We start from the raw sequence: 14,161 nt of genomic DNA on the forward strand, positions 1-14,161 counted from the left end.
CCCATCGGACCAAGCACATACTATGACCTCAGATGTCCATCTAGGTCCTCATAGTGTAGACACATCAACAGATCCATCCAATCCCAAAGAATCTTCTATAACCCAAGACGGAGCTTACACAGGAGAGAGTTCATTGTCCTGTTCAGTGTGCGGGAAATCTTTCACTGAACAGAGGAACCTTCTTACGCACCAGAGAATTCACAAGGGCCAGCGTCTTTTCCAATGCTCAGTGTGCGGGAAAAGTTACGTTCGAAAAGAAAAACTTGTTATCCACCAGAGAACTCACACAGGCGAGCGTCCTTATTCGTGTTCAGAGTGCGGGAAGTGTTTTGCTGAGAGAGGAACGCTTCATAGACACCAGAAATCTCACACGGGCGAGCGCCCCTATTCATGTCCTGAGTGCGGTAAAGGTTTCATCAGCAAAGAAGACCTTCTAAAACACGAGAGAAGTCACACTGGTGAGCGCCCTTTTCCATGCTTAGAGTGCGGGAAATGTTTTAAAGAAAAAAGGACGCTTATTATACACCAGAGAATTCATACTGGTGAGCGTCCTTTCTCATGTTCAGCGTGTGGGAAGTGTTTCACTCATAAAGTAAGCTTATTTAGACACCAGAAAATCCATACAGGCGAGCGCCCACATTCATGTCCTAAGTGCGGAAAATGTTTTGTTCGGAAAGAAGACCTTCTAAAACACCAGCAAGTTCACACAGGTGAGCGCCCTTATTCATGCTCAGAGTGCGGGAAATGTTTTACTAAGAAAAGGACACTTGTTATACACCACAGAATTCACACAGGGGAGCGTCCCTATTCATGTTCAGAGTGCGGGAAATGTTTTGCTGAGAACAGAATACTTCTTATACACCAGCGAACTCACACAGGGGAGCGTCCTTATCCATGCTCAGAGTGCGGGAAACGTTTTGCAGAGAAAAGAAACCTTCTCGCGCATCAGATCATTCACACACGCGAGCGTCCCTATTCGTGCTCAGAGTGCGGGAAAGGTTTCAATCAGAAACAAAGCCTTCTCACGCACCAAAAAATCCACACAAGCGACCGTCCTTTCTCATGCTCGGAGTGCGGGAAGTGTTTCATTCAGAAAGGAAACCTTCTTTCACACCAGAGAATTCACACGGGTGAGCGTCCTTTCTCGTGCTCTGCATGCGGGAAATGTTTCGGCCGTAAGGCAAGCCTTCTTAGACACCAGCGGGTTCACACGGGAGAGCGTCCGTTTTCATGTTCGGAGTGCGGAAGATATTTCAGTGACAAGGGAAGCCTTGTTGAGCACCAGAGAATTCACACGGGGGAGCGTCCTTATTCGTGTTCAGAGTGCGGGAAAGGTTTCATTTACAGGAAAAAACTTTTACGACACCAGAGAGTTCACACGGGCTGATGCCCTTTCTCATGGAAAACGTTTTAGGAAGGAAAAAAAAGCCAGAAAAGTCACACTTCATTGTTTTCCATTGGTTCCATTTCATGGTCAAAGGTTCTACAAGAAAACAATATGGCATCGCTTTGGTTCTGTAGAGATTGTGGCTGAAAAGACGCTCGGTAAACATGTCTGGCGGTACGTAATAAATAACGAATGTATATCTAGATCTATCCTATGGCTGAGCACCCTCATCATTGCTCTCCATACCATCATTAATATACACTATATTACCAAAAGTATTGGGACGCCTGCCTTTACCCGCACATGAACTTTAATGGCATCCCAGTCTTAGTCCGTAGGATTCAATATTGAGTTGGCCCAACCTCTGCAGCTATAACAGCTTCAACTCTTCTGGCAAGGCTGTCCACAAGGTTTAGGAGTGTGTCTGTGGGAATGTTTGACCATTCTGTTGGATGAAAAGGCCTGGCTCGCAGTCTCTGTTCTAATTCATCCCAAAGGTGTTCTATCGAGTTGAGGTCAGGACTCTGTGCAGGCCAGTCAAGTTCCTCCACCCCAAACTCGCTCATCCGGTATGGTATGCTGACGCCTTAAGAGTTCCCTTCACTGGAACTAAGGGGCCAAGCCCAACCCCTGAAAAACAACCCCCACACCATAATCCCCCTCCACCAAATGATTTGGAGGGTTGACCCAATACTTTTGGCAATATAGTGTGAATGAGCGATTTTGGGGTGAAGGAATTTGAGCGATTTTGGGGTGGAGGAATTTGACTGGTCTCCACAAAGTTTTGGGCAGGCCACCCAAATCATTTGGTGGATGGGGGGTCATGGTGAATTGCTCTAATTCATCTCAAAGGTGTTCTATCGGGTTGAGGTCAGGACTCTGTGCAGGCCAGACAAGTTCCTCCACCCCAAACTCCCTCATCCGTGTCTTCATGGACCTTGCTTTGTGCGCTGATGCGCAGACATTTTGGAACAGGAAGGGGACATCCCCAAACTGTTCCCACAAAGTTGGGAGCATGAAATTGTTCAAAATGTCTTAATATGCTGACGCCTTAAAGCCCCGTACACACGTACCGATTGTCGGCCGTAAATGTTCGGCCAACGTCCGATCGGCCGATTGTAGGCTTGTTAGTATGATGCTTCCGACGACCGACTGCGACTTTTCGGCCGAACAAAATCTGGTGTGCAGGCTATAAAATTTTCACCAGATCGGCCGATTGTTCGTCAGTCAGTACAGATTTTGGCCGACAAAAGCCAGATGAGCAAGACTGGGCATGCTCAGAGAAGAAAAAACACACGGAAAGTAAACCAGCACATGACATCACTTCTGAAGTTGGTTGTTGTTGGCCGACAAAATTCGTGTGCAGTCTTGAGCACTTTTCAACCAACACGACAGCACTGGACAAAAGACGGCCGATCCTTCGGCGACAATCGGTGTGTGTGTACGGGCCTTAAAAGTTCCCTTCACTGGAACTAAGGGGCCAAGCCCAACCCCTGAAGAACAACCCCCACACCATAATCCCCCCCCCCCCCACCAAATGATTTGGCGGGTTGGCCCAATACTTTTTGCAATATGGTGTGGATGTGCAAGTTTGGGGTGGAGGAAATTGACTGGCTTGCACAAAGTATTGGGCAGGCCATCCAAATCATTTGGTGTGGGGTTGTTTCTCAGGAGTTGGGCTTGGCTACTTAGTTCCAGTGAAGGGAACTCTTAAGGCGTCAGCATACCAAGACATTTGGACAATTTCATGCTCCCAACTTTATGGGAAGAGTTTGGGGATGGCCCCTTCCTGTTCCAACATGACTGCCCACCAGTGCACAAAGCAAGGTCCATAAAGACATGGATGAGCGAGTTTGGGGTGGAGGAACTTGACTGGCCTGCACCTCAACCCGATAGAACACCTTTGGGATGAATTCAAGCTCAGAATGTGAGCCAGGCCTTCTAGTTGTACATCAGCCCCTCACCTCACAAACGGGCTTCTGGAAGAATGGTCAAACATTCCCATAGACACACTCCTAAACCTTGTGGACAGCCTTCCCAGAAGAGTTGAAGCTGTTATAGCTGTAAAGGGTGGGCCAACTTATTATTGAACCCTACGGACTAAGACTGGGATGCCATTAAAGTTCATGTGCGTTTAAAGGCAGGCGTCCCAATACTTTTGGTAATATAGTGTATCATGATCATGTTTGTATTTTTACATGCTGATAAAGAAAGAGTACCTGTGGTTTGTGTATATGGATGTGTCATTAGGAAACAACCTTGTTTTGGTGTAAATTTGATTAAAGTGTCACTAAACCCATCATAAAACGATCAATAAATGGTGTATTCCATGCTGTTCATACTCACTCGGTCACTATGCGATCCATTTTTTGTATTCTGAAAAAATTCTGTATGATCCTGCTGCTCTCTATCCCCCCCCCCCTTCTGTCCATGTCCCCATTTCAGCTAGGGACAAAGCAGTGGTGGCAGTTCTGCACATGCTCAGTTTTCAGTGAGTTTCTATGCTGAGCATTTCCTCCCTATCACATCTGAGTAGCGCATGTGACTATAAAGCAAGGATCTCCAATCTACGGCCCTCCAGCTGTTGCGGAACTATATGTCCTATATAACTATAGGCATTGTAAAACTCTTACATTCACAGACTTGACTAGGCATGATGGGAATTGTAGTTCCTGAACAACTGGAGGGCCATAGTTTGGAGACCATTGCTATATATAAACGTGTGCGTATACACAGTGGTAAATTGCATCCCGCTTCCTCCCTCCTCCACCATGGCCATTAACCAACTAAACCCATTGGGAGGTGGGATATTTCATGTAGATTGATCGATGCTTCACCTCCCTCTTATTCTAAGACACAGGCTAGAGGGGCATGACACAGCCTGTGACTGGCAGAAATCCGCCCACATGTTATTGCCACAAAATAATAAAGCTTTGATTTCAGATATACAGTAACAGGGAAGAACCATGGGGGGGTTCTGGTAACATAACGTTGGAGCATTATATAAAAGCATGGCTGCCGGTCATGTGATCTGAATACCATGTGATCTTGGTTACCTAATTACGGGAATATACGGTTGGAAATCTAGAAAAATATGGCCACCAGTAACCTGTCCTCGGGTTGCTAGTATAAAACTCCGGAAGTGCGGCCAGATGGTGCAGCTCCCGATTACGTCAGTGTGACGAAAAGCGTAGGGCGGGGCCTCAGCGTCATCGCATCACTTCCAGTTCGGAGCTGTGGAACGCAGACACGCTCCCGGACTTCCTGATTTTAAATGCTGAATGTTTTCTTCTCAAAATCTAAGTGCAATATATGAGTTTTAAATAAAAACAAAGTTCTAAACCAATATCACACTATGGGGCATGTCTGCTACTATCTCCACATGTGAGAGTCTCGGAGGAGTAAAGCAAAGGAGCAAAAGGGAGGAGAGCCCTGGATATATGTATACAGCGCTGTGAATGTGCAAACACCCCTAAAGGGGAAAGACTGCTGGTGAGTGGGGTCAACATGGGGGGGGGGGGGCACGTGTGAAGACCACCGGCACACTGTGAGAGCTGTAAATTTTGTTTGTTTTTCAACATTTCTGGTCTTTTTTGTATAATAGAAAACCTAGCGGTGATCAAATACCACCCAAAGAAAGCTTTGTGTGTGTGGAAATAAATTACATAAATTTAATTTGGGTAGTGTTGCATGACCGCGCCATTGCCAGTTAAAATAGCGCAGTGCTGAATAGCAAAAAATGCCCCTACCTGTTCCAATATGACTGCACACCCGTGACAAGCCAGTCAAGTTCCTCCACCCCAGATTCACTCATCCATGTCTTTATGGACCTTGCTTTGTGCCCTGGTGTGCAGTCATGTTGGAACAGGGAAGGGGCCATCCCCAAACTGTTCCCACAAAGTTGGGAGCATGAAATTGTCCTAAATGTCTTGGTATGCTGACGCCTTAAAAGTTCCATTAACTCGAACAAAGAGGCCAAGCCCAACCCTTGAAAAACAACCCCACACCATAATCTGCTCCTCCACCAAACTTTACACTTGGCACAATGCAGTCAGGCAAGTACCATTCTCCTGGCAACTCCCAAACCCAGACACGTCCATCAGATTGCCAGACAGAGAAGCGTGATTCATCACTCCAGAGAACACATCTCTACTGCTCTAGAGTCCAGTGATGGCATGCTTTACACCACTGCATCCAAAGCTTTCGCTGTATCTGATGCTTGTACTGCATTAGCACCATGAAGATGGCAGTATAGAGTTAAGCTATTGGTCCTGCCTTCTGCTTCTGGATTGGAAGCCTACTGAAGATCGAGTGTGGAGTCGTTTTTGGCCTTGGGACTACTGTGGAGGACATAGTGTACACCTGGCCTAGCAACTGATTGATTGTATTTCGGCTTTCCACATGCTTTCATTGACCTCTCTATACCTTGAGGGTCAATGTGATCTGGTAAGCAGGATTGCTTTTTCCCTCAACCTGTGTTTCCAGCTCACAGCAGTCGGTGTGGGGGATCCCTTCTAACATCAAGTGTCTTTTAAGCTTATGGACTTTATGTTCTAACAGGACTTTGTCATTTTATTTGGCGCTGCCCCCTTTTCATATACATCTGACGCTTTGCATTGCACTTGGTGATGTAAGACTTGGATGCAGCTGCTCGGCCATGGAAACCCTTGGCATTAAGCTATCTATGCACTGTTGTTGTGCTAATCTGAAGGCCACACGAAGTTTGGGGGTTTGTAGCTAATGACTCCGCAGATAATTGGTGACTTCGGCGCACTGTGAGCTTCAGCATGCGCTGACCCCGTTCTATCAATTTACATGGCCTACCACTTCGTGGCTGAATTGCTGTTGTTCCCAGTTGCTTCCACTTTGTTATAAAACCACTAACAGTTGACCGTGGAATATTTGGTAGAAAGGAAATTTCACGGTTGGACTTATTGCACAGGTGGCAACCTAAGATGATACCACGCTTGAATTCACTGAGCTCCTGTAAGCAACCCATTTTTGCACACATGTTTGTAGAAGCAGTCTGCATGGCTAAAGTCTCGTACACACGCACAGATTGTTGTCGGAAGCATCATACTAACAAGCCGACAATCGGCCGATCGGACGTTGGCCAAAAATTCACGGCCAACAATTGGTGCGTGTGTACGAGGCTTAAGTGCTTAATTTTACACACCTGTGGCCACGGAGGTGATTGGAACACCTGAATACAATAATTTGGAGGGGTATCCCAATACTTTTAGCAATATAGTGTGTGTGTGTGTGTGTGTGTGTGTGTGTGTGTGTGTGTATATATATATATACACATTGCTCAAAAAATTAAAGGAACACTTTGAAAACTTATTATATCTCCTTTGGGAAAAATCTCATGCTGGATATCTATACTGGGTAATGTGTTAGGATCTATACTGGAAAGGACTGGGTAATGTGTTAGGATCTATACTGATATGGACTGGATAATGTGTTAGGATCTATAATGGTATGGACTGGGTAATGTGTTAGGATCTATACTGGTATGGACTGGGTAATTTGTTAGGATCTATACTGGTATGGACTGGGTAATGTGTTAGGATCTATACTGGTATGGACTGGGTAATGTGTTAGGATCTATACTGGTATGGACTGGGTAATGTGTTAGGATCTATACTGATATGGACTGGGTAATGTGTTAGGATCTATACTGGTATGGACTGGGTAATGTGTTAGGATCTATACTGGTATGGACTGGGTAATGTGTTAGGATCCATACTGGTATGGACTGGGTAATGTGTTAGGATCCATACTGGTATGGACTGGGTAATGTGTTAGGATCTATACTGGTATGGACTGGGTAAAGTGTTAGGATCTATACTGGTATGGACTGGGTAATGTGTTTGGATCTATACTGGTATGGACTGGGTAATGTGTTAGGATCTATACTGGTATGGACTGGGTAATGTGTTTGGATCTATACTGGTATGGACTGGGTAATGTGTTAGGATCTATACTGGTATGGACTGGGTAATGTGTTAGGATCTATACTGGTATGGACTGGGTAATGTGTTTGGATCTATACTGGTATGGACTGGGTAATGTGTTAGGATCTATACTGGTATGGACTGGGTAATGTGTTAGGATCTATACTGATATGGACTGGGTAATGTGTTAGGATCTATACTGATATGGACTGGGTAATGTGTTAGGATCTATACTGGTATGGACTGGGTAATGTGTTACCATCTATACTGGTATGGACTGGGTAAAGTGTTAGGATCTATACTGGTATGGACTGGGTAATGTGTTAGGATCTATACTGGTGTGGACTGGGTAATGTGTTACGATCTATACTGGTATGGACTGGGTAAAGTGTTACGATCTATACTGGTATGGACTGGGTAATATGTTAGGATCTATACTGGTATGGACTGGGTGATGTGTTAGGATCTATACTGTTATGGACTGGGTAATGTGTTAGGATCTATACTGGTATGGACTGGGTAATGTGTTAGGAAGGAAAGGATGCCACAACGTTTGATGGAAATTAAAATTATCACCCTATAGAGGGCTGAATTCAAAGGCACCCTGAAAATCAAGGTGAAAAAATGATAGAGCAGGCGAGTGCATTTTGCTGAAGAATTAATTGCAGCAACTCAGAATGGTACTCAAAAGTTTGCATGGCCCCCACGTGCTTGTATGCATGCCTGACAACATCGGGGTGTGCTCCTAATGAGACGATGGATGGTGTCCTGGGGTATTTCCTCTCACATCTAGACCGGGGGGGGGGGGGAGGGGGGCTCGGATGGACCGAAACATAATGTCCCAGAGGTGTTCTATTGGATTTAGGTCAGGAGAGCGTGGGGGCCATTCAATGGTAACAATTCCTTCATCCTCCAGGAATTGGCTGCATACTCTCGCTACAGTGTCTGGCAATGGGTCCAAGGATTTCATCCAAATACCTAATGGCAGTCAGGGTGCCATTGTCTAGCCTGTAGAGGTCTGTGCATCCCTCCATGGATACGCCTCCTCAGACGATCACTGAGTCACCACCAACCTGTCGTGCTGAACAATGTTACAAGCAGCATAACATTCTCCACAGCTTCTCCAGACCCTATCACATCTCACATGCTCAGGGAGAACCTGCTCTCATCTGTGAAAAGCACAGGGTGCCAGTGGCGGACCTGCCAATTCTGGTGTTCAATGGCAAATGCCAATCTGACTCTGCGGTGCTGGGAAATGAGTACAGGGCCCACTAGAGGATGTCGGGTCCTCAGGACAACCTCATGAAGTCTGTTTCTGATTGTTTGGTCAGAGACATTCACACCAGTGTCCTGCTGGAGGTCATTTTGTAGGGCTCTGGCAGAGCTCATCCTGTTCCTCCTTGCACATAAGAGCAGATACCGGTCCTGCTGATGGGTTAAGGACCTTCTACGGCCCTGTCCAGCTCTCCTAGAGTAACTGTCTCTTGGAATCTCCTCCATGCTCTTGAGACTGTGCTGGGAGACACCAGCAAACCTGGCAATTGCACATATCGATGTACCATCCTGGAGGAGTTTGACTGCCTGTGCAACCTCTACAGGGTCCAGGTATGGCCTCATGCTACCAGTAGTGACACTGACCCTAGCCAAATGCAAAACTAGTGACAAACACTCAGAAAAGATGATTAGGGAAAAAAATGTCAATAGCCTCCACCTGTAAAATCATTCCTGTTTTGAAGGTCCTTTCATTGTTGCCCATTTAGTGCACCTGTTGTTAATTTAATTAAGAACAAAGCAGCTGAAACTGATTAACAACCCCCTCTGCTACTTAACTGACCAGATCAATAGCCCAGGAGTTTGATTACCTTAATGAACTTTGTTTGATTAACTATTAGTTAAACTATTTGTTTGATTAACTATTATTAGTTTGATTAACTTTGATTAACTAGATACACTCTGATTAAAAAGTGTTCCTTACATGTTTTTTAGCAGTGTAAATATATATATATATATATATATATATATACACACAAAAATAGAAGGAAGCATCAAGAAGCATCGGTCGAAGTATTGAAGAACAACGTAGCGTGCAATTTTAAGACTCTCCACAAGGTGGTAGGTAATCTTGCTTATTTTCAGTGGAAACTACAAACAGGAAGTGATGTCACATCCAGACAGGATGTGATGTAGGAGTATAAAGAAGAATTTCCAGGTCAGAGGTAAGTCGGGAGGAAGTAGAGAGGAGACATTGCTGGAACTGGCAGTAGAGGAGGTAATAAGATATTATTTTATATTTACACCCAGTAGTGTCTCCCTAAGCTCCTACAAACACAAATATATTTAGGGGAAAGGATCGGGGTGGTTACAGAACTTGAAGTTGAAAAAATTGCACGCGAGTTGACGTGATTGGAAACACATTTAGGTACAAAGATACAAGGTAAGCCAGAGAATGGCTGCAGATCGCATTGTTTCACTCAAATGGAGTTCTTCCTTGTTACAACGTAAGACTTCTTTGCTTCTTTATCCATATATGATGGAAATGGGGCATCTATTGACCTGAGGAAGGACTGATGTTATTTGAAACTATTTCTTTCTCTAAACACGTTTATTTTATCCAACTGAGATCAACGATGGGGCTTATTTTATCCCACTGACACCTATGATGGGTCTTATTTTATCTCATTAGACATCAACAACGGGGCTTATTTTATCCCACTGACACCAACTATGGGACTTATTTTATCATACTGACACCATTGATGGGGCTTATTTTATCCCACTGAGACCAACAACGGGACCTATTTGATCCTACTGATACCAATGATAAGACTAATTTCTAATTTTATCTCACTGACACCAACGATGGGGCATTTTATTATCCCACTGATGATAGGACTTATATTACATCTAATTCTGTGCACTCTGAACTGCATATCTAACGCTTCACAAGTGATTTCGAGCTTGAAAATAAAAGGTTTTAGTTGGAGTTGTGCTTAAAAAAATTACCTGACTGGAGGAAGATTCTGGGAAGTCTGTAGTGATAATTGTTACTTTCTCTCTTTACACAGGGTTATAAAGTAGTGAAGAAAATATCTGGAGATCCAATAACACCCAGCAGCCATCTTCACAGGACATCACCCATCACCGTGCCTCCACCTCACTGACAACAGAGGTAACCGGTGCCAAGAAGTTTCTAGAAGTCACCAACAAGATCATTGATCTGCTGACAGGAGAGGTGAGTGGTGTCGGGAATTCTGGGACATTATCCAGTAACAGACAAGGGATGTGTCTGGATGGTGACTGTATCATTGTGTGTGTCAGGTTCCTATAAGGTGTCAGGATGTCACTGTCTATTTCTCCATGGAGGAGTGGGAGTATATAGAAGGACACAAGGATCTCTACAAGGACGTCATGATGGAGAATCAGCCGCCCCTCACATCGCCGGGTAAGAGGAGACTTTATTGTAAAGGAGAGAGCAGTACGGAGGATCCACCTAGATCCCCCATCATCTGATAAACACATAGAAACAATGTATTCAGTCAGTGTGTGTGTTTCCTACAGATGGATCCAGTAATGGGAACCCACCAGAGAGATGTCCCCGTCCTCTGTATTCCCGACATTCCACACAGGAAGATCACACCATCCCTCACCATCATCAGGTAGATAGGACTGAGCAATTAGAAATAAAAAATAATTCCAAACTATGAGAGGACATTATTCTATGTAATTTTTTGTTCCTTTTTATAAATGTATTGTATTATCTTTGGGGTTTAGGTTGAAGAACTGAAAGATATCAAAGTTGAAGTTAAAGAGGAAGAAGAAGTAGAAGACAAAAAAACAGTGAGGGGAGCTCACCAGTCTATAGAGGAGAGTGGTTCTTTATATTCACACCATGATCAGGTAGATAGGACTGAAAATATTTCTAAATTATGAGACAAAGATCTTTTATGTTATCAATGTTATGTTATATGGTTTTTGCAGATGTTATATTTTATCATTTTTGGAGTTTAGGGTGAAGAACTGAAAGGCATCAAAATTGAAATTAAAGAGGAAGAAGAAGAAACATTGGTGAACGGAGCTCAGCAGTCTATGGAGGAGGGGGAGATGAATATTAAAAATGAACAAGATAAATATTCTCTCTATATCAACACAAGTAAGTAATAACCACTAAATGCAGAAAAAGGTCCATCTCCATTCCTCAATATAACGTCATGTTCCCAACCAATGAGGAGGAGATACTGTACACCATATGAAAGGTCCATCTCCATTCCTCAATATAACGTCATGGTCCCAACAAATGAGAAGGAGTTACTGTACACCATATGAAAGGTCCATCTCCATTCCTCAATATAACGTCATGTTGCCAACAAATGAGGAGAAGATATAGTACACCATATGAAAGGTCCATCGCCATTCCTCAATATAACATCATGTTCCCAACCAATGAGGAGGAGATACTGTACACCATATGAAAGGTCCATCTCCATTCCTCAATATTACGTCATGTTCCCAACAAATGAGGAGGAGATACTGTACACCATAGGAAAGGTCCATCTCCATTCCTCAATATAACGTCATGTTCCCAACAAATGAGGAGGAGATACTGTACACCATAGGAAAGGTCCATCTCCATTCCTCAATATAACGTCATGTTCCCAACAAATGAGGAGGAGACACTGTACACCATATGAAAGGTCCATCTCTATTCCTCAACATAATGTCATGCTCCCAGCAAATGAGGAGGAGATACTGTACACCATAGGAAAGGTCCATCTCCATTCCTCAATATAATGTCATATTCCCAAAAAATGAGGAGGAGATACTGTAGACCATATGAAAGGTCCATCCCCATTCCTCAATATAATGTCATGTTCCCAAAAAATGAGGAAATACTGTATACCATATGAAAGGTCCATTGACTAGCTTCTTCTGTTGCTTCTTTATCTCACATTCAAGCCCAGTTCTAAAGAAACTGCGAGAGGCAGATGTCAGGTCAAATTCAGACATAAGATCCATCTCCATTCTCACAGTAATAATGTCATCGATGTACCCAATTTTATGCTAGAGCTCTATGCATCTTTTGAGTTCTGTACCATCATATATGACTTATGAATGTAAGGGATGAAGAGTATGTGTAACATTTGTTTGAAAATTGCTTTCCAACAGGTGGACACTATGTCCAGAATACCTCTGAGGGACCTCAATTTCTATCCTCAGATTTTAATGCGGAAGAAACTGGAATCACACAACGCTTTCAAGGAGTAAATCCCATTACTCAGAACATACATTATAAATCCTACCATTTAAAGATGTCAATGGATCCCTCTCATCCTGAGGAATCATTTAAAGAATCACAGACTATGACTTCCAATATCCATCTAATATCTCACGGTGTGAATCCATCAATAGATTCATCTAATTCCAAGGAATCTTCCTTGAACCGTGAAGGAGCTCACACAAGAGAGCCTTCATGGTCCTGTTCAGTGTGTAGTAAGTCTTTCACTAAAAAAAGAAACCTTCTTGCACACCAGAGAATTCACACTGGTGAGGGTCTTTTCCAATGTCCAGAGTGTGGGAAAAGTTTTGTCCGGAAAGAAAAACTTGTCATACACCAGAGAATTCACACCGGCGAGCGTCCCTTTTTATGTTCAGAGTGTGGAAAAGGTTTCGCCGAAAAGAGAACGCTTCAAAGGCACCAGAGGTCTCACACGGGGGAGCGTCCCTATCCATGTGGTGAGTGTGGGAAACGTTTCATTCAAAAAGAAGATCTTCTCAAACATCACAGAATTCACACAGGGGAGCGCCCCTATTCGTGTTCAGAGTGCGGGAAATGTTTCACTGAAAAAAGAACACTTGTCATACATCAGAGAATTCACACTGGTGAGCGGCCCTATTCGTGTTTAGAGTGCGGGAGATGTTTTGCCGAGAGAAGAATACTTCTTATACATCAGCGAAGCCACACGGGTGAGCGTCCCTTTCCATGCTTGGAGTGCGGGAAATGTTTCACTGAAAAACGAAATCTTATTATGCATCAGAAAATTCACACAGGTGAGCGTCCTTTTACATGTCCAGAGTGCGGGAAAGGTTTCACTGAAAAAAGATCACTCCTTAAACATGAGAAAAGTCACACTTGTGGGTGTCCTTCACAACCAGAATGTGGGAAAGGTTTCATACAGACAGGAGATCTTCAACATCAGGTCAGTCACTCATGCGAGCGCCCCTATTTATGTCCCGAGTGCGGGAAAGGTTTCATTCATAAAGAAAACCTCCTTAAACACCAACGAATTCACTCAACTGATCGTCCTTACTCGTGCTCAGAATGCGGGAAAGGTTTCGTCCAGAAAGGAAACCTCCTCTCGCACCAGAGAATTCACACAGGCGAGCGTCCTTTCTCATGTTCGGTGTGCGGGAAATCCTTCAGTCATAAAGTAAGCCTTCTTCGACACCAAAGAATTCACACGGGCGAGCGCCCGTATCCATGTTCGGAGTGCGGGAAATCCTTCACCGACAAAGGAAACCTTCTTAAACACCAGAGGATTCACACGGGGGAGCGTCCTTACGCATGTTCAGAGTGCGGGAAAGGTTTCATTTACAGGAAAAAACTCATAAGGCACCAGAAAATTCACACCCGCTAGCACTCGTTTCTCATGTTCAGAGTCTGGGAAACCTTTCAATGAGAAAGAAAGCCTTGTCAGATGCCAGAAAACTCCCATTAAAAAGGGTTATTTTCCACGTTTAGAGTTTCTTAAAGACGGCAATGGGTTTTGTTTTAATACTTTATAGATCGTAGTTTAAACTTGCCAAGTAAACCTGGCAGTCA

The 14,161-nt window shown here is 44.0% G+C and overlaps 3 protein-coding genes across 4 annotated transcripts in view; all 3 read left to right on the plus strand.

Annotated features, from left to right (window-relative positions):
• The window catches only part of LOC309564409 (uncharacterized protein), a 121,571-nt gene that overhangs the window by 10,606 nt on the left and 96,804 nt on the right, over window positions 1–14,161 (plus strand). The window lies entirely within an intron of this gene.
• Window positions 1–14,161, plus strand: part of LOC309562832 (uncharacterized protein) — a 119,105-nt gene that overhangs the window by 8,321 nt on the left and 96,623 nt on the right. The window lies entirely within an intron of this gene.
• On the plus strand, window positions 4–14,045 carry LOC309563429 (uncharacterized protein). The gene is made up of 5 exons (XM_082267824.1): window positions 4–1,382; window positions 4,992–5,002; window positions 11,116–11,241; window positions 11,353–11,494; window positions 12,508–14,045. Exons 1-5 carry the CDS (start codon window positions 23–25, stop codon window positions 13,974–13,976), a joined length of 3,108 nt encoding a protein of 1,035 aa, XP_082123950.1. The 5' UTR covers window positions 4–22; the 3' UTR covers window positions 13,977–14,045.

Source organism: Pelophylax lessonae (assembly GCF_965119305.1).
Source record: "Pelophylax lessonae genome assembly, chromosome: 9".
Classification (NCBI taxonomy): Eukaryota; Metazoa; Chordata; class Amphibia; order Anura; family Ranidae; genus Pelophylax; species Pelophylax lessonae.